Source organism: Mastigoproctus giganteus, chromosome 8 (genome assembly GCF_048544385.1).
Source record: "Mastigoproctus giganteus isolate SK-2022 chromosome 8, ASM4854438v1, whole genome shotgun sequence".
Classification (NCBI taxonomy): Eukaryota; Metazoa; Arthropoda; class Arachnida; order Uropygi; family Thelyphonidae; genus Mastigoproctus; species Mastigoproctus giganteus.
Window position 1 is genome coordinate 217782706 of NC_143582.1, and position 22559 is coordinate 217805264.

General features: G+C 35.9%; 1 protein-coding gene across 1 annotated transcript in view; it reads left to right on the forward strand.

Annotated features, from left to right (window-relative positions):
• LOC150082291 (Golgi-pH regulating cation channel) overlaps positions 1 to 22559 on the forward strand; it is a 263701-nt gene that overhangs the window by 138684 nt on the left and 102458 nt on the right. Inside the window, exons 12-14 of the mRNA XM_090380108.1 lie at positions 5535 to 5597; positions 9542 to 9641; positions 14430 to 14523. Coding sequence (XP_090236234.1) covers positions 5535 to 5597; positions 9542 to 9641; positions 14430 to 14523 — 257 coding nt within the window. The remainder of the gene's footprint in view (positions 1 to 5534; positions 5598 to 9541; positions 9642 to 14429; positions 14524 to 22559) is intronic.

Consider the following 22559-nt stretch of genomic DNA (forward strand, 5'->3'; position numbering starts at 1 on the left):
AATCCACAAAAGTCTTGCTAGTGGGCGAGTGACCATCTCACAAATTCCAATCAATATCTGGGAAGTTAAAATCCCCCATTATAAGACATTCTGATTTACTGGCCCACTATATTTCTCTGCACAATTGTCCATTATACTCATCAGATTCATTAGGCCTATAACACTCTCCTACTCTCATTTTTCCTTTCCCAGTGCTTATTTCACACGAAACAGACTCAACACCGCAATGTCTACCAACATCAATTGGATGCACATCCTTAGATTTTATGTGTTTCTTAACTAACAGGATAACCCCTCTTCCCTTCCTGACCTGTCTATTCTTCCTGTACACATTGCACTCCCCAAATTACAGTTCTGCACTGATTATATCTGTGTGACATCACGTCTATGATATCCCAACAATATCTGCCTTTGATGTCTTGACTAGCACTTCAAGCTCATCATATTTATTAACTGTACTCCTAGCATTTGTGTACATGCAAGTATACATGCACCTGTTCCTATTCTTAGTTACCCTAACACTGCCCATGTATTTACTTGTTCCACTATGACTCCCAGCTGTCCTGGAAATCTCTATTACCTTGCTTTCCAGGCTGCGGCTCATTCTAATAGAAGTAGTGCAACAATCACTTTTGCCTCTGCCTGTGGCCACTGTTAACCTTTTAGTCTGTGTATCACCCCACACTAGCAGTTATCCGACCCACCTAATACTGCCTCGATAGCATCAGCAAATATTCTTGCACCCTTTCTATTTAAGTGCACCCCATCCCTGTAGAAGCGGTCTCTCTTGTCAACAAGCCCAGACCAGGCTGAAAATAATTCTATCCCTTGAGCCTTGCACAATCTCTCCAGGGCTGATTTGATCAACAAGGCTCTCATCATATACTCCCTCCTATCATGTCTGGGCAGAATTGCAGACACTTTCACATTCAATCCTAACTCACAACTTTTTTTTCAATATTGACCTGTACTTGTTGAGTAAATCTGCAGATCTCTTACTCTTGATGTCATTAACTCCCATGTGTACAACAATATCACCTTTTGGGGGGGGGAGATAGAGAGAGAGAGAGAGAGAGAGAGAGAGAGAGAGAGAGAGAGAGAGAGAGAGAGAGAGAGAGAGAGAGAGAGAGAATCTGCTTTTTGTACATTCATATACATAGAAATATCTGGCCACAATCAACCATTGGGACTTTTAAAAGTGGTTTAAATTTTTCCCACTATTCATCTGAAGTCATTTTAGCATCAGGAATACCCGTTTAACTTTTGAGCAAGAAGATTTTAATATTTTTTTTCAGAGCCAAGTGATTTTAAATTTTAATACATTTTAATAACTTTTCATTTTTTCACTAAAATCCTTTTTGATTTGCTCAGAATGAGATGACCACTTCTAATCTTAAATTATCTATATATCCTTGTATCTTCAACTAGTTGTTTAAGATCCTTTATTATGTGGTTTTTTTTGTGGCTGTTATGCTCTTTCCATGTAAATTTGTGGCTACCTTTATAATGAATTACTGTGTTTTTAATTAACAATGCATTGCTTGCACAAAAATCTATTAGCCCTTTAACATTATTATGAGGTTTAACTTTCTGGCCAAAATTTACAAAGATCTCTGTAGATGTAAAAAAAAAAAAAAAAAAAAAGTGAGATAAGTCCTCGTGTGATCAAAGTTTAAAATTAAAGACCAACAGAAGTGGCAGTAATGATATTTAGAATTGAATGACACTTCAAACCACAAGGAAACAGTTATAAGGCATGAGATGGTTGTAAATTAGCAATATAACAATCTTGGAGAAGCTCCAGGAATAGATAGTATAAATCCTGGTATACTAAAAAGAATGTATGTGAGTGCATCAGCCTATTGAAAATTGACGCAATCATCATTAGATTCTGGGAAGATCTTTTCGGACTGGAAAATCACTAAAGTTCAAATTAATCATATTTCACCTCCACTTCAACGTTGCCTTTCTCGTCAGAAGAATTAAAGTCTGCAGTTAATTCACTGAAAGAGGACAGATGACCTTTGCTACGTATACTAGTAGTACACCATTTCTTTCCCTGTTGTTTAAATCTCTGAACAGTATTATCCTTTCTTTGTCATTAGTTTCTGCTATCTTTTCTAAGATATCATCATCATCAGCCATTTTCAATCCACTGCACGATTGATGGCCTCTCCAGCAACTTTCCTGTTCCTTCTGTTTTGTGCAATGGCCATCCATTTACTACCCGTGACTGACAGGTTGCATCACAAATAGGTGTAAAGTGAGAAGTGGACACTGAGTCCGGATCACAGTCATGAGTCTACAAGCATGGTTTGGATATATTGGGGTTGGGGGGGGGGTTTCCTCCTCATGATTATACAGGGTGTCTCAAAAATACACGGCATAACTTCAGGAATAAGTTCCTCATATGTAGACAATAAATAAAAACATTTTATGTCATCTCCCGCAGGTGATTTCCTTCATCACAAGGTACTGACAGAATCTGGTGGTTTTCCATTCCGACCATGTACTCAGTAAGCGGATATGCACTTAATGTACGGTTTTGTGGACAGCAATGCTCTGGAGGCTTGTTGTTTGTACCATGAAAGGTTCCCAGAATGAAGATGTCCAGACAGGAAAACGTTTGAGGATATCTATCGCTGCCTTTGTGAACATGGGACCTTTACACCTTGTGCTGCCGACAGAGGACAACCAAGATCTACGACTCCTGAAGTAGAGGAGGAGATTTTGGATGTTGTGCATGCCACTCCTGGAGGTGCCTCCATAGCCAAGTGGGCAGGAGCAGCAGTGCATAGCACATGCTTGTTGATTAGACTAGGGTTCGAGCCCATGACCACCAAATACAGAGGATGCGGAAAGGTCAGGGAATGACCACCGCATATCCCTGGAGCAATATGGCCTTAGTTGCTAATGCTCCTAAAAATCAAATAATAACAACAACAACAGCCACTCCTGGAATCAGCACATGCAGAATAGCAATGCAACTGGCTGTTTAACAATTGACTATTTGGAGAGTGTTGCGAGAACACCAACTGTATCCTTACCATCTGCAATAGGTACAGGCCTTGTCACCATCACATTACCCTCCGCGAGTAATGTTCTGCCAGTGGTTCTTGCAGCAGTGTGGTACAACTCCTTACTTTCTTGCCTTAGTGATATTTGCAGATGAAGCACAATTCACACAAGACGAATCCAAAACTTTCACAATCAGCATGTATGGGCTGAGGAAAACCCACATGCAATTTTTCCATCACATCACCAACAGTGGTTCAGCCTCAACATCTGGGCTGGTGTTTTTGGTGATAAGTTAATTGGGCCCCATGTACTTCCAAATAAACTCATAGGGCAGGCGTACAGAATCTTTCTGGAAAACAACATGCTTGATTTCTTGGATGCCACGCCACTGAACATTCGTCAACAAGCACACTTCATGCACGATGGCACTCCCACACATTTCAGCCACCTAGCCCACGATTACCTGAATCGATGGCATGGATGCCATGCTTCCATGCCATCCTCTTCCACATTTGTCTTGAAAAGTCACATCAAAACTCAGATCACATGCATTTGTTACTCCATGCTCACTGACTTAAACCCACTAGATTTCTTCTTGTGGGGCCATTTAAAGTCATTGGTGTATTCGACTCCGGTAGCTGATGTGGAAATTCTCTGCAATCGAATTGTGGCAGGTTGTGAGACAATACGAAACATGTCAGGAATTTGGCACCAGTCTTTGCGAGTCCATGAGACATCGATGTGAGGCCTGTATTCAGGCAGAAGGTGGGCATTTTGAACAATTACTATAAGGTGATGTGAACAGTTAAGTGTCATAGACAGACTTTCAAAACTCAGAAACCAAGCATTTCTGGAACTATGTTGATATAAAATATTTTTATTGTCTACATATGAGGAACTCATTCCTGAAGTTATGCCGTGTATTTTTGAGACACCCTGTATAGCTTCAGTCCCTTCAGTAATGCCATAAATAAGAATAAAAAAAAAGGACATAATATTTTTGGATGTTATATTGCACAAAACATGTTTATTTCTGAGGAGTCCTGTTTGTGCCTTTGAACATTTGGGGAGGATTTTCGTTGCTCGTACTTGAATTTTTTTTTTTTTTTTTGGTTAATTTTCCTGCTAAACCGAAAAAAGTGATTTTGTTACTAAAAAGAAGCCATGCTTCCATGCCATCCTCTTCCACATTTGTCTTGAAAAGTCACTTCAAAACTCAGATCACATGCATTTGTTATTCTGTTTGAATGTTAGTACTAAATGTGACTTTTAAGCTTTAAAAAGTAAATGCTTCTGGAGAATATGCTAGATCATCATTTGAGGCATATTCTACAAGTTACAACATCTGTAAATGGATATATATATATTTTTTGGACTTTGTTGACGATTTCTCCATTTTGTACTGTTTCATCATTGTTTCAGAGTCATCTGCTTCCTTTCTTTGAAACTCAACTCCTTGCATTCTAACTTTTCTAATAGTAAAGTAATTTTTCTTGATGATTTTAATGTTTAAAACCCCAGTTGCCAAATTAAGTATCCTAACTTAGGGTAGTTAGGATTGTACTATCCCAACTATTCTAATTTATGGATAGTTATGATAGTACAATCCTAACTATTCACTTTAATACTTTTGATCTTTTCCTCACCAATAATCCTTCAATTAGTGGTACAGTTGGTACTTCAGATTGTCCTACTGATGGTATAGAGAAATTACCATATATCATTCTTTAGAGAGGTCTCAGCTGAAATCTTGTTAGATACTTGAGGAATTCTTAAAGGTCTTTTCAGTTGGTTTTTATTTTATCAGATTTCAGACAAAGGCAATAAAGTTTTTCCATTGTAAATTCTTCCCAGAATTTTAGCCCACAGAATATGTAGGTCACATCATGAACACTTTCTTGTGTGGAACTGACATACCATATGAACTGGTGTACTATGACCAGATGTAAAGAATGCAAGCAAAAAAAAAAAAAAAAAAAAAAAAACCTCCAAAACAACAATAGCTAAAATTTTTCACTGATGCTGATCAGGAATCTTTTTATTCCTTGAGCAGCCTGATGCATAGGCAAACTGTGTTATTTGAAGATAATAAAGAACTTGAAATGTATGTTGGTATTATTATGTTTATTTCTGAATTGGAATATGTATATAATGGAGTCAAACATTTTATTGTATTTTTTTACCATTTCTTCAGTGACAGCCATCTTTTCAATATTACAGAAGCTATCACTGAAGAAGTGGAAAGAAAATATAACAAAACATTTGACTCGATTATGTACATATTTCCAGTTCAGAAATCAACATAATATTAGTATAGGTTTTGAGTGCTTTATTATCTTCAAACAAGAATCTTTTTTTTCCCCCATGTCATGTAGTGCTTTGTGCTGACTTTTCCTGTATTACTGTAATATAAATTATAGAAAAACTTTTCTATACAAGGTATTCTTGTAAAGAAGTTTTTTTTTTCTATCATATGTATTTAAACAAATAATAATACATTATATGTTATCATATAGGTTTAATGGAAAAAGCTGTATTTTATGCTGAATATCAGTCAATTAGTTCCACAGGTCAGTCAGGTAAGTCTTAAAATTATTTTCCATTTTTTCTCATTAAAATTAAGGCACAAAGGGAATGGATATTATTTAAATAAAATTATTACATGAGAATTGATTTTGAATCTTATTCACCCTTTAGCATGCTGGCTGTACAAAACAGAACATTTAAAATTTTAAATATTGATTAGAATTTGCATGTGTATGCATGCACGCGTGTGCGTTCTTCCAGTATTGTTATTCATCTTCACTCTGCATCACTAATTATTTTTTTATTAGAGAAGTATAGCCGTTAAAAATACTTTATGATGCTGTGTTTGTATTCAGAGTTTTGCTGTTGTAATTTTCAAGATGCATTTTGGTCATAGTAGCCCTTGTGCCATTAAACCTCCACTCAGGCCTGTTTAGCCGTTGGAGGGGATCATACGTTGGACTGATGATATATATGACAAAAGCTAGTTTTCTGTTTCAGCTTTGATTTTGCTTGGTTCATACCACTGAACATTTGAAGTGGGAACTAGATTGCTGTTAGCAAAACTCTTATTTGTTCTTATTATCAAATATAAAATAAAATTTTCAAGTGCGCATTTGAAATTATTTCTTGTCTTTTATCACAAAACTAAGTGGTTTATAAAGTCAAAATAATAGTATTTGCCATATAGTGCAAGGAAGGAAGCCACAGGCTTTTTCTACACTGGCCAAAAAAATCAAAGTAGATAAGAAAATACAAATTATATGCTTCCTCCTCACATTGGTCAACTGGATAGAATTTATAGGCCCTATTTCTGGAATTCTTTATAACAGTGAAAATTTCCCCTTCATTCATTTTACTAACCCCTCACAGAGCCTTATAAACCTCAATCAGGTCACCTCTGAGGTGCCTGATTGTCTAGGTCTGTAGTCCACATAATTGTAGTCTCCTTGTACAGTCACCCTTTTGCCAATCTCACCATGTGAGTTACCCATCTTTGAACTTTTTCAAGACGCTCAGTGATATCTCCATACTTGAACACAGTATTCCAAATGTGGTCTTACAATTGCCTTTATACATTATGACCTATCTATCTTTGCAGGATAACGGCGCCTCCATAGCCATGTGGGAAGGAGCAGCAGTGCGTAACGTGCGCTTCTTGATTAGACCAGGGTTCGAGCCTGTCACCACCAAATACGGAGGATGCAGAAAGGTCAGGAAATGACCACCGCATAACCCGGAGCAATATGGCCTTAGTTGCTAATGCTCCTAAAAAAAACAAATAACTAACTAGCAGGATAACGTTTGAAAAATCATCAATAGGAAACCATGGAGTTTCCTGGCTACCTGTTTACACTGCTCAGTAAACTTCATATCTCCTGTATCGTAACTCCCAGATCCTTTTCTTCCTCTACTGTTTTTAATGTTTTTAATTCAGCTTGTTAACCCCACCAAGTGTGTAATTAATTTTCGAGTTGCTTTTTCCCAAGAATTACATTTTGCTGCATTAAAACTTAGCTGCCACTTTTCTCACCATTTTGTAAGTCTGTTCAAGTCATCCTGAAATTGGCTGCTTGGCACTGATCATTAATGACTCTACCAATCTTTATGTTGTCTGCAAATTTGACATCATGCCTTCTATCCCTTCATTGATGTCATTTATGAAAATCACAAACAACAGTGATCCTTGGTGGAAACTGCTCCCTGAAGAATACCCATTAATCACAACCCTCTGCCTTGCAGCCACTCAAAAATCCATCTTAGAACCTTTCCAGTAATCTCAACATGTTCCAGCTTATACAGTAATCTCTCTTGAGGGACTGAGTCAAATGCTTTGCAAAAATCATCCAAATAAATTATCTCAAAATTGTTCCATACATCCAGCTAATTGTCTATAGCTAATTATCTATATCAAAATAGCCTACCAAATTAGTTAAACATTATTTTCCCTTAACCATATTGTTTATCCTTCAAAATGCCATATCTGTCTAAATGTCACTGGTTGTAGGATAGGTGTGTAAAGGTTTGCCTTCAGACAGCAAGTGATTGATTGTTCAAATAGGCTTCCATCTGTTGTGATAGTGGATGGATTGAATATATTCAAGAAAGAACTAGACAAATTCTTGGATGGTAAGGATGGGTGAAGTGTGTGTGTGTGTGTGTGTGTGTGTGTGTGTGTGTGTGTGTGTGTGTGTGTGTGTGTGTGTGTGTGTGTGTGTGTGTGTGTGTGTTTTGGCTGATTCTATATAAGCTTGCTTTCTTGCATCATTTGCCACTACTACTACAGTAGGTTTTAATACCTCTTATGTTTGCAGTTTTCATAAAAAAAAAAAAAAAAATGCTCTCTTTACCTCCATTGAAATCTGGCAATCTGTTGGTAACATTGTTGTTAGTTTAAACATCGCTGTTGTTATTTAAACAAGTTGATCCTGCTCAGATAGCAAACAAACTGAATGAGTATTTTGCATCTCCATTCACACATTAGCACAGATTGGAGCAGAATGGTATTAAGGGTAAGTTGCTACAATGGATAAAAGGATGGTTGAGTGGGAGAAGACAGAGGGCGGTAATCGATTGGCGCTGCTCTTCGTGGACTAATGTTAATAGTGGAGTCCCACAGGGTTCGGCATTGGGTCCACTGTTGTTTTGTATATTTCTCAATGATATTGATGAAGGTATATGAGGTTTAGTGTCGAAGTTTGCAGATGATACAAAGGTTGGCAGGGTTGTTAATGACAGTAATGGCAGTGTGCTATTGCAACAGGATCTGGAAAATTTGGGCAGATGGGCTGAGAAGTTAAACATGTAAAGTACTTCATATGGGTAGAAGTAACCCCAGAGGAATGTACCAACTGTGTGGTACTACACTTAAGGTGGTAGAAAATGAAAAAGACTTGGGAGTAATTGTGCAGTCAGATATGAAGTTTTCTGAGCAATGCAGACAGGCTGCCAGGGCAGGTCTTTGGGTTTTGTCAATGATATACAGGAATTTTGCTATCAGGGAAAAGGAGGTGATGTCCTTCTGTATAAGGCAGTGGTCAGGCCATGCCTTGAGTACTGTGTACAGGTCTGGAGGCTTCATTTTAGGAAGGATGTAGATTTGCTTGAGTGTGTACAGAGAAGGGCAACAAGATTGGTCAGGGGAATGAAGGGATCCTCTTACCAAGAGAGGCTTAAGTTCAGCAAATTGCAGCAGCTGGAGACTAGGCACCTGCGAGATGATCTGATTGAGGTGTATAAGGCCTTGAATGGGCTGAGCATGCTGAATTCTGATGGGATGCTTCCACTTGTTCAGATTATGAACCTAAGGGGGCATAAATTCAAATTGAGGAAAGACAGATGTAGAATAGATGTGCGGAAATTTGTCATTAGCCAGCAGGTGGTTAATTGCTGGAACAAACGCCCATCTGTCATTGTGGAAGTTGTTAGGTTAAATAAATTTAAGGAGGAACTGGACAAACATTTAGAGGGAATTATTGTGTGTTTTTGGCTGATGCTACATAAGCTCATACGCTTGCTTTCTTGCATCACATGCCACTACTACTACTATTTATCAACTGTGAAATGTTACCCATTTCCCTGACAATAGAGTCTTCCAATAAAACTAGATCACCTTCAACCAGAATAAATCACGCATCTGCTCCTATGTTTTTTTTTGTTCAAATAGAGGGTTAATGTTTAAATTATGTAAAATTTTCTTGTTTCTCACAGCAAAAATATACATTATCCAAATTTTGAGTGGTTACCTGTAATCCATAGAAGAAACTTGTCAGGAACATAAATATAACCCTCTTCAGAGGGTTATACTTATATTATTTTATTGTAAAATTTTATTTAAAAGTATATTTTATTGTAAACTTTGAACACTGCTTGATCTCTATCTGATTTTATATTTGCTTAAAATATCCTGTTTTTAAATTTTGTCTCATGAATTGTTTTAAGATATATTCGTTTCATTATGAAATTAATTCACTGCTATAATTTATTCCATATAAAGTACAAGGAGCAGTGTTATTTGCTGAGATCTTGTCATGTATGAAACGAACATTGGCGAGGATGTTAGTAATCATTGTCAGCCTTGGTTTTGGGATTGTTAAGTAAGTTGTAGATTTATTTGAAAAGTTTATATGAATATGTCTTATCATTAAATAGAGTAAAAATATATAACTGTAAGAATAACAGCTGGTACAGTTTTATTTATTTTACTTTTACTTTACATAATATGTATGATTAATATGTTTTCACAGTTTCCTAGTATTTTTACATTTAGAAAGTTTGAATGTTCTCTCTTGAAAGTTAGTAATATACATGTTACGACATAAGAACTACTACCTCTAATGTTATGCTAATAATTAAAAACATGATTAATTTTAATTCTGACACAGGTGAATCCTAAGGTCAATTGTATACATCCATTGTAAGTATGGTTGATTATACAGTTGTATTATGTAATTGAGTATGCAGAATGTATTCATTTACCTTTTCTTATTTTATTGTTATAATTAATTTACTTAATGTTACCTCAGGTACAGAATAATCCTCTTGTAACATGTACCATTCATTATAATGTATTATAAATGGTTTTTTTACTTGTAGGGACATTGTTTTTACAACCTTATTAGGTTAATTTTTCATTTAAAATGAGAATGTATCTGTTGTTAGTTTTGGCCACTGCATGTGTGAGTTGTGCTAATAGGTTATTTATAAGTCATGAAGGAATCAGCTACTGTTGGAGGCATATGAAAGAATGTATCATGTGCTTACAGGAGAAATGTTTAAGTGATTTTTATACACTTTGCATATTGATTTCAAGAATTCCCAGAGCTGAAACTTTTGTTTTTTTAATTTGCTATTCCACCTTACATATTATGGATATTTTTATCACTGGGTTGTTCAGGTCTTCACAGTGTCTAGTTTGCCCATTGGCAAAACCCTAAAAAGGATTGAAACTGCAGTATAGTTAGTGGCATATACTTTAAATAAATAACATTGTTTCTCCATCAGGGCAGTGTTTTTTTATTCAGAGTAGTGAAGTATCAAGACTACTTGTGGTGTAGGGCTTCCACACTACAATGATTGAAAGATTGATGCACTAAGTAGTGGTCTTACGTACAAAATTAGACTAAGCCCTACTTGTGTATAATATTCCTTTATTGATTATGGAAATACATACATCATATGGTATGATATTAATGTTTAAATTAACAAAGCAAGGTTATCTATACCATTTTTTTTAAAGAAATTCAGAGAAACACAGATTATGTTTCAATCTTGATGCTTTCCCACAAATCAGAAGCTGAAATACGACCTATTAGCATATTTACTGTGGCAGTGAGCCTTCTCTCAAAGATTGAGCTGTGGAGCCTTGGTATTTTTAGGGATTGTACCAGGGCTGTAGTGCTGATGATAGGAGAACACCATGTTTTTGAGTATTCAGAATTCAGCCAGTATTCAGAAGCATACACTGGTTTCAATGTTGTGGGGGCCACTGAAGCCCATGTTTCTACTCCATACAGGACTGCTGAGGGGACAACTGTTGTGATATTACTTCCCTATGATGCTAATATCCTTGACATAGAGGAGATGTTGCTTCGCTTGCCATCCAATTTTAGCCATTTTTAGGTGAAGAGCATATAGGTGATTATGAAAAGTCAACTTGGGGTCAAAAAATTACTCCAAGGTCGGTGTGAGTGGAATTGTGTAGCATCGGAATCATGAATGATGTTGGCTTAAGGTCATTTGGGCTGATTTGGCTTGGGTTGAGACATAGCCCAAATTGGTGTAATATGCTGCAACATTATTTAATTTGTCAGAGAGACTGGCAGTAATAAGATTTATGTTAATAGAGCTAATATGTGTAATTATCTTTATGTCATCTGCATAGCAAATTATATCTTGTCTTCCACATACCAGAGGAACAAACAGAGCAGTAAATAATAGGCCTACCACCTTGTGTGACATCTGTTGACTGGTAAAGATTTGGTTTTTCCAGTTTAGGAGTGTGTTTGTTGAGTAGGGAGTTCAAAAATGAGAGCATGTTTCCAGAAATGTGGAAGTGCCTCTGACAGGAGGAGTGCTACTACATCATCAGAAGCCGACCGAGCTAGCCGAGTGGGTAAAGTACCTGCCCGGCAACCCAAAGGTCGCGGGTTCGATTCCCGCCTCGGGCTTGGATCAAAGTACTGCAAAAACCTTGGGAGGTGCAATATGGCCACAGAAGCCGATGCGCCAATAACTACCAAATCAATCAATCAACATCATCAGAGTCAAAAGAAGATTTGAGATCAAGGTAGGTGACAGGAATTTTGGCATTATCCTGGAATACATTGAGAATTGTAGTTGTAATTGAGAGGAGGTTGGTTGTAGTAGAACAATTTTGTATTGCATAGTGATTTGTGGAGATCTGTCTTCCAGAAGCTGTTTAGTGAGAATTGGTAGCAGGTTTTTCTCGAGAACCTTGAATAGACTTGAAGCATGTGAAATTTCACTAATTTTATGGTTGATTATACAGTTTTATTGAATAATTTGAGTTAAGCAGTACACAGAATCAACTCTCCTGTAGAAGATTTGTAGCAATACATATTAAGGCATTTGCTATTGAATTTTAGTTAAATAAGAAATTTATGGGATCATTACAAGCTGCATATAAGGATAATATGAGGAGTTAAAAATTCTCAAGATTAAATTTATTTAAACCTTATTTAACTGAATAAGTTTACGAGTAATGTTTTCTTCAGTGAACTTGAGAAAACATTATTAACTACATCACACTTTAAGGATGCTGAGAAACTTAGACTTGCCACTCTGGACAGATTTCCAGTTAGTCATGGATCAGCTGTGGTTAATGCGCAAAGCCACAAATATGCAGATTGTGGGCTCAAGCTGTCATATGCTACCATTATGAACTGTGGCACCAAAAAATTCTGTTTTTCCTTAATTCATTACATATAAAGTCACAATGAATTTGCAAATTCTTCTGACTTTAGCCACTTCAAGAATAAACAGAAATTTATTTATTTTTCATCAAAACTATGTTGCACCATAGCTATTGTTGTGCCAATAAATACCTAAGTAGCTGAAAAACTATCATCAAAAACAAGTGTTATCAAGTGGTCCTTCTAAGAGAGCTTTTGCTTTTGAGCCTGATATGGGAGGAATCCTTTGGTACCTCTGTGAGTAACAGAGGAATTTCTGGCTAATTGTACATATTTACAGTTGAAGAAAAGGCTCATAGAGCTACTATGAGCTATAATCATATGCATAATGTGCTGATAAAGAAACCAAGATCATGCTACCTGTCAAGATTAATATGCAATTCTGTTTACTTGAATTTCTCAAATCCATACAAGTGCTGAGACAAATCCTGCCTCTCTGATAAGAGTTGATACTGCCCTTGCTAAACAGTTTGTTAACAGAAAAATTTGAAATGATAATTTTTTTCATTAATATGTTTTAGAGGAGGATTAAAAGTACACTCCTACAAACCTGTTCAGCAAAATCAAAAAATAAGTTAATATGTCCCTTTCTGGTGATGTTCACTGAACATTCCCTCTAACTCTTAATTTATTAAATAAAGCAGCATTACTCACCTTCACATTAACAAGGCAATAAATATATTTTAAAGGTTAAGATAAAGGTTAAGTAATGCATATACTTTAGTAATCTTCCTGAGAATACTTAAAGTAAGCTCCATCAGATACAGTTGAATAAATTTGTATTTAAACAAAGCCTTAATAATAGTAGTTTTCTAAGTTTCTTATATTTGGTTTATAGGTCCATAAAAGCAGTGTGACCAAAAGTACTAGATGTTACTTTTGTATATTTAGGCTGACCACTATTAATTTCCTGGAACTCACAAAATCCAGACACTACAAGTTAATTTTTCTGTTAGCTCAGTTATCTACTAATTTTGCTAATAACTTTCTAATAATCTTAGTTGTGTTGAATGATTTGAAGAAATCAAAAATAAATCTTACCACCTGGAGTTATCCAAATGCATCCCAAGTGAACAGCAATCCTTACCAAAGGCACAATGTATGTAAACCATGGGGGGTGAATATCTCTATTTGAACATCAAAAAATCAAGTGTTGAACTTCAAGCTGCTCGAAAACTATTTTCAATTCTGATGTTGAATGAATAATAATCCTTGCACCGTATCACATTTGAAACTTGTGCTACACAGTTCTGCACATAAAATACTTCACATGCAATAGAACCATCAGGATGTGATAAAGGTAGAAGTATGGATGGCAGAAGTTGCAACCGGTGTCTTTGGCAACATACCATAAGACTTTACAACCAGTCTGACAACGAATAAGTTCCCTACCTCTTAGCCTGTTTAAAATTACGTTTTGATTTATTAAATAAGATTTTTACAACTATTATAAGGTTCAGTATATAGGCAGAAAAATAGCTGGAGTTTTGGTTACAAGCCAATTTTAGTATATTGTGTAGTGAACTCATTCCTGTCACATAGTGTTAATTATGAAATGCATCTATTATTTTGCTTTTTACACTAATATGTGCATGACACTTCAGCTCAAGTCCTGTGTTGACTTAGCTGGTGCTACATTCGTGCCTAATTTTATAAGTATGAATGTAACTCCCCTTTCATGCATGTTCAACTTTATATGCAGTGTGTATTTTTGATTTAAAAGTATGCTTAGTTCAATGCTATCTTCACCCTTTGTTACTTTTCCAAAATAATATTTTTCTAATGGAATTCATTTGAAATTTCACTATCCAGTTATGCTTCTCTTTCTCCTCATTTTTCTGAAGTGATATGCTTTAATTTTAACCACCTCTATGTCATTTAGGTTAATGTAAATATTACTTCATTGCTGGAATATAATTTTATATTTTAAAAATAAAATATATTTTACAGGCCAAGGTTAGGAGCAATGTTACATAGAGTTGTGGGAATGGGAGCATTATATTTTATATTAACAACAGTGGAAGGATGTCTTCGTGCCTTGAGAGTAAGTTCTTTTTAGATCATCTTATCATCTTAAATAATTGTATATTTTGTACTGTGGAAATATTTCTCATTAGTCTGTCTCTTATCTTTTAAGCAATTTCCTAATGAATGGACTAAGAAAATAAAATTGTAGAATATTCATTAGAGTGAGTATCTTATTTTCAGGTTATGAAAACTTTAGAGAGAAATAAAGTTTTTAAGTATTGTACAGGCAGTTCCCACTTTACAAGGTTTCGTTTTATGAGTTTCCTGGTTTATGAGGTTTTTTTTTTTTTTTTTTCAAGTATCAACAAAATCTAAAATGTGAACATTAATTGCAAAAAAATGAATGTTAAACATTCATAAATACTGCATTTCAAACCATGTGCTTAGCTTTACAATACAGTGTACCCCGCTTTATTCATTCCACGACCTTGGAAGTTGAATTTTTGCTATAAAAAAAGTAAAGTGCAGCCATTATCAACCCACTGCAGGATGGAAGCCTCCTCAACAATTCATGCTGAGGGAAATGGACCATAATCTGCCACGCTGGTCCGTGCGGGTTGGCAGATCGACCGTATTCAGCAGTCAGGGGCTTGAACCCCGGTCTAACTCAAAGAGCGTGTGCTACTGCACTCCCGCTCCTGACCACTCGGCTATGGAGGCCTTGCTAATATAACTCTCTAAAAGGTCATTTTTATAGTGTAAATTTTATTAGTTACCAATTCAAATCATTAAAATGCACTACACTTTCATCATTATCATATGTTCTGTTATAAGTAAACTAATTTCGAACAGCTTTGTGATATTTTTCTGAAACGCACTTCTGGAGGTCGCAACCATAAAGCAAAAACAACAATTTTCACTTTCTGGTTTATTAGGCTTTTTTGTTACTGCAAGCAATTATAAACGGGTAGTAAACTCCATGTTATTGCATTTGCGAAAATATCGATAGCTGGAATTGTGTTGTTTTTTTTAATGTAATTTTCAAGGTCACAAGTGTGACTTTAAGGCCATATAAAAGGTCATGAGTTTATTTTGTAAATTGTATTAGTTACCAATTCAAATCATTAAAATGCACTACACTTTCATTGTTATCATATGTTTTGTTATAAGAACCAATTTTAAACGCCTTTGTGATATTTTTCTAAAACACATTTCTGGAGGTCACGACCATAAAACAATAAAAACAATTTGCACTTATTGGTTTTTCTGTTACTGCAAGCAGTTATAAACGGATAGTAAACTCGATCTTCTTGCATTTGCGAAAATACCGATAGCTGGAATTGTGTGGTTTTTTTGCGTTATTATGGTGAAATGTGTTTCCCCTTTACTCTTCAATTGTATAAAAAACAAATAAATTTTCAGAATCTTCTCTTCATTCCTTTTTCTTTTAAAACTTTGTAAACTTGTTACTCTGCACAAATCGCATTAGTTGCAATTTGTGCATTCTGTTAAAAAATGCTTATGCACGCTATTGAAATTTATAAAGAAAAGAGAAGATTATCTTGGAAACAAATGCCTCTTGAAGCATTTCTGAAGAAGACTACTCCTTGTGCAACAAACCAACGAGTGCTGAGCCAATAATGAGTGATCAACGAGTGCGCATTTATGATGATGAAGATTAAACATTCTTTAACATTTGTAAGTCATAAATAATTTCTTTATTATTATAATTTGCTTGATTTTTCAGGATGCATTTTCATTTCTTTGGATAAATCAATCATTGTTTAAACAAACTAATTAGCTAGCTAACTAATTTCATTGTTGAGAACGTAACCTCTTTCTAACATTATGTCTATGGGAAATTAATTCCCTCTTTACGAGTGCACGCTAGGAACGAATTAACTCGTAAAGTCGGGAACTACCTGTATGTTAAATGCAATTGAAAACTAGTTGCTCATTTTAATGGATGAGCAACTAGTTTTGAATTTCTTCTATACAGAGTCACTAGCTATGCAGAATTCTCTATGAACAAATCAGCTGCAAAATAAAGATGTAAACGTTGAGTTAGTAATATGAAACAGCATGAAGAAATGTAATTGGCTATTGCCCAGTCTAAGTTTGTAAATGCATAGTTGAGCTGCAAAACCATTTAATTCATAGATGAATAATTAAGTTTCTTTTGTGTAAGTATAGAAAATAGTGTTATGAAACATTCTTAATGACTTACATTGTGCCCTGTAAGCCTAGAACTAGAAAACTGTTATAGGATATATTGACTTGCCAATGGATATGGAAAACTTGTGGTTATGTAATTATTATTCAAAGAAACTAATCGTGTGTTAGTAATAATCACTGTTTATTCAAAGAAACTAATAGTGTGTTAGCAATAATCATTGTTACAGTGCATCATGTCATGGAAGACTTTCTACTTATTTCTGGTACTATGGTGCTCCACTTCTTTAAAGCATTTGTGAGCCAAAAATGAAGAGGCCCATATTGGCCTTGTCTTAATTTTATGTTCCAAAGATGTTCACTGGGTTGAGGTCTGCAGTGTTTTAATATTATTCTTATTGCATACATCTTCGAATTGAGATGGCCCACAGGTAAAAATTCAAAGATGTAAGTTCAGAAGCACATTGGCCATTTCACTTGCCATATCAGAAGCGCAGTGGCCATTTCACTTGCCATATCAGAAGTGCAGTGGCCATTTCACTTGCCATCATGGTCCGGCACTGTGAATGGTTGAGTATAACACCCCTTCACTGACCTCCATATGTTGAACAGACTCAATCTCACTCAGTGCCTGAAGGATGTCATTGATTTCTCTTCCAGAGATTTATTTGAGCCAAATGCAAACCTTCCAAGCACTGCTTTCATTTTGCTTTATCAGAAACTTTGTGAAGGTTCATTGCATTCTTTATGCAACATGTACTTCATCTCTTTGAATTTGGAAAGAAACCTGCGTGCACGTGTGCGCGCGCGCGCACACACACACACACACACACACACACACACACACACACACACACACACACACAGGAATTGGTAATGGAAAGCCATTCTGGTTGATTTGTATTGAACGTTCTGCAACTTCTCAATGACTATGACCACCATCTACCAGAATTACTTACACATACTTCTCTTTATTAAGTGCTGTCAATTGCAGCTGCAGTAAAAAGAAAAATTGCAAACAGATTGTATCGCCTGAGATTCCAGACTTATGGGACATCCTGAATAATGGGTTTGTTTCTAATTCATGGTAAAATAAATTTAGAAATAATAATGGAACACTGATTTTACTGCAGAACTAATTGCAGCCTATTAATGCAACAATTAGAGTTATACTTGGTAAGGTGCAATTCTGCTACCTGAGCACCAAGATACCTTAACAATTAAATTAAAATAAAAAGAATATAAGGTCGCACTCACCATCAGCAGCACAGATCACGATTCCTGCCTAAGGAGAGACATTCTCACACCCAACAAAGGAAGAATGACTCTTCTACAATAAATTAGATAAATTTACTAAATTAAGACAGCGAACCCACAAACATTTCTTTAGGGAGCAGCAATGCCTGTGAACTCTAACTGGATCATATTTCAGTCATTGACTGCTATCCAAATGGCATATGTTAGCATTAGCATTAGTAGAGGCATACGATGCAAGAAAGTAAGGTTATGCAGCATCAGCCAAAAAAAAACCCTCCCATTTCACCCTTCCACTTGTTCCAAATGCTCGTCCAGCTCAGCCTTAAATTTATTTAGGCTATCAACTTCCACAACAAAAAAATGGAAGTCTGTTCCACCAATCAGCCACCCACTGCCTAAAGGCAATCTTCTGCACATCCATTCTACAATTGTCTTTCCTCAATTCGAATCTATGCTCAATCAGGTTCTTAATCTGAGCAAGAGGAAGAGTCCCATCAGCATTCAACTTACTCAAGCCATTCAAGGCCTTATACACCTCAATGAGATCACTTCACAAGTGCCTACTATGCAGGCACTGCAATTTGCAGAACTTAAGCCTTTTTTGGTAAGAGCACCCCTTTGTTCCCCTCACCAATTTTGTTGCCCATCTTTGTACTCATTCTATCAACTATACATTCTTCCTAAAATGAGGCCTCCAGACCTGTACACAGTACTCCAGGTGTGGCCTGACCATTGCTTTGTACAACGGGATAATCACCTTCCTGTCCCTGCTAGCAAAATCCCTATATATCATTGAAAAGACTCCATGACCTGCCCTGACAGCCCATCTGCACTGCTTAGCAAACTTCATATTTGACTGCACCATTACCCTCAGGTCTCTTTCACTTTCTTCTTCCCTGAGTGTAGTACCACACAGTTGGTACTTTTCTCTTTGGTTATTGCTACCCATATGCAGTACTTTGCATCTGTCAATGTTAAATTTCAGTTGCCACTTCTAAGCCCATTTGCCCAACTTATCTAGATCCAGTTGGAGTAGCATACTGTCTTTGCTGTCGTTAACAACCCTGCCAACCCTTGTATCATCTGCAAACTTGGACATTAAACCTGATATACCTTCATCAGTATCATTGATAAATATACAAAACAAAAATGGGCCCAACACCGAACCCTGGGGAACTCCGCTAATAACATTTGTCCACGAAGAGCAGTGTCTGTTGATTACCACTCTCTGTCATCTCCCACTCAACCATCCCTTTATCCATTGTAGCAACTTACCCTTAATGCCATACCTCTCCAATTTGTACAGCAGTCTTCCGTGTGCAACAGTATTAAAAGCTTTCCTGAAATCCAACTATATGATATCAAAATTATTTTTGACATTCAGTTCCTTTGTGACAACATCATAGTATCCAATCAAATTGGTCAGACAAGACCTCCCTTTAACAAACCCATGTTGTCATAACTATTACTGCAGTCTTGTCTAGATGATCCTGCAATGCATCTTTAACCAGTGACTCCATATTTTTCCACGGAACACACAAGTTAAACTAACAGGTCTATAGTTATTTGTGTTACCTTTTGAACTCCCTCTGTGAATTGGTGATACATTTTCACACCTCTAGTCCATGGGGACTTCCCTTGAGTCCAAGGAAGCTCTCATAATTATGGCTAAGGGTTTGCTTACTTCCTTTGCTGCCTCCTTTAATATAACTGGATAGTTCGCATCCACCCCAGTGCCTTCCTTATGTTTAACTTCAACAATTTCTCCTCCACTTTGCTATCAGTTAATACAAAATCACTTAGCTCCCTGTTAGAGTTTGATAAAATTCTGGCATTATCCTCATTGAATAACTCCTCATGTGTGAATGTATATGCAAAATACTCATTCAGTTTATCAGCTACCTGAGCATGATCATCAGTAGTCAACCCATCTATGTTAAGTGGTCCAATCTGAGTCATACCTTTCCTTCTAGAGTTTACATAAGTAAAGAACTCTTTGCTGTTCTTCTTTGCATCCTCTGCCAAAGATTTCTCGTAATCTGCCTTTGCCTGCCTAACCTCCTTTGTGACTTGATTACGGACTAGCTTATATCTTCCCTAGGCTTCTATGTCACCTGATAATTTATGTGCATCCCATACATTTTTCTTCTGTGCCACAAGCCTCATTGATTCATCTGACAGGTGCCTCTGTAGCCATGTGGGAAGGAGCAACAGTGCGTAGCACACGCTTCTTGATTAGACTGGGGTTCGAGCCCGTCACCACCAAATACGGAGGATGCGGAAAGGTGAGGGAATGACCACCGCATATCCCGGAGCAATATGGCCTTAGTTGCTAATGCTCCTAAAAACCAAATAACAAACAAACAAGATTCATCTGACATCCATTTAGGCCTGAACCTTGAACAGTATTTCTTAGTTGGAATGAAAAGCCTAGTAGCCTCCAACATTACGTTCCTGAAGGCTTCCCATTTAGAATTCAACATTGGGAATGTCACAGTTGATCCCACTGTACATAATTTAAAAACTGTCTGAGACCCCTGTAGTCACCTTTACGAAAGCAAAAGCTCTTCCCTTTAGCTTTGATGTTAGTTACATCTTTAAATAATTCCATATCAGTACATTGTGCTCATGTTACCCAGTGGTTCCTTTATCTACAAATTCTTAATGCATGTATAATCACTGCTGATAATTAGATCAAGAGTCTTACTCCCTCTGGTTGCCTCTCGGAAATGTTGCTGTAGAAAACAGTCATCCATTAAATCCATGTTTTGGCCATATGCCTCTGTAGTTTAAATAAACCAATGTAAATAAAATGCAAATTTGTTCTGGGCTTGGCCAATTGCCAGATAAAAATATGCAAATTAACCTTGAAAACTAAATTATAATACATAAATTTAAATAAATGTTTAACTATAACAAAGTTCATTAAAGTAAACAAAATGAGTGAATGATAAGCATGCCATTAAATTTTTTTGATGTTTAGGGAATGTATCATATTAGCCTAATGATAAGAACTAGGGGACTGAGAAACTGCAGCTTTTCCTTGCTACTTATCAAGGACTTGTTATTCGTCAGTCATCTCAAATAGCAAGCAAATCTCATGGCTGTCTAACAAACATCCCCTGTGCCATAAATGTTCCATGTTTTTTGGATGATAAGACACACCCACATTTTATAAGGCAAATTTGACAGAAAAATATTTTATTGCAAATATCTGAAACACAAATTCACAAGCTTACTAAATAAAACATCTTTCACTTTCTTCAAAGAGTGCATCATTGTCAGTGCTATCAAGGACATTGGATTCTGCATTTCTTGAAAGACTTGGCAGCTATTTCTTGTTTCATTAACTTCTATGGATTTTTTATCTATTCACACACCTGTGAAATTGTTGGTCACTTCATTTGTCCTGCTGATGTAAAATGATGATTTAGTGCTTCCATCCACATCAGTCCACTCCACATTCATGAATGTTTTAAAGGGTTTTTTTATTCATTGAACTTTCCAATGGATGCAGTTGGCCAGTGCCTCTTGGAATTGCCATTAACTCCTTATTGAATTAAATAATCATCTTTGTTGCTTCCCTTATTTGTGATTTTTACCTGGTCACACTTAAGAGTTAGCATTTTCAGAAGCCTTCTTATGTTTTGGCCATTCTGTAGCAACAGATAGGGTTAAAAACATCACTATTTGCACCTAAGTGTAATTTCAGACACAGAGTGTGATTTCAAGCAATATTTTCCAGGGAAAAAAGAGTGCACATAATAGTTCCGAAAATACAGTAATCACACACCCTAAACATTGTTTGTTCATTTTAAAATAGTTTGAGCATTGTATCTTTGTGAATGAAATCTCTACCCTCTTAGTAGCATTTAAATGGGGAGAGGACTAGATAATCTTGAATTTATGCAGTCCCGTGGATGTATACCACAGTAACATATACAAAATTACCAATTGTGATACTTCTGTTTTATGCTCCAACATTCAGGAACCGGTTAAGAGTTATAAAGTGGATGCCTCTGTAGTATTAATTAATAATTTTGGGCTTTTTACACACAATGTGCATTTGCAGGATTTCATTTTCCTAACAGAGAAATATTATATATTTCATTTAAACCTGCAGTGGTAGTGCCTCAAGTTGTAACAAATGGTAGCATGTGACCTGACAGGATTGTTCTAAATTTTATTTTTAATTTTTGGAAAAAGTTTGAGTTTTTTGAATTTTGCTTGGAGTAAACCAGTATTTCATCTTTTCTTGATGAAATACTGTTAGTAGTACTTAATTGTATGCAGTTTTTTAATTTATAATGAAAAATTAAATATTTAAAAAAATATGACTTCGTAGGCATAAAATATAAAGATGAATCTATTTTCCGGTTAAACTTGTGAAATTTTAAATGTGTGTATGAGTATATATTTGTGCTTATTTTATGTACAGTTATAAAAAAAATTAAAAATTATGCACACATTAGATTCTATTATTCACTTCTATTTTCCATTTTTTTCCAAAATTTATTTCAAATTTGGCATGCTGAAGTGCATGAAATTTGAAGTAACTAACTCTCTATCTCAAGGGAATATCACCTTTTATGTTTTTTTTTACAAGTTAAAAAAATATTGCATACAGAGTGTTTATTGTCATTGTTTATTTAAAACTAGTTTATACATGTGTGAGTGTGCGTG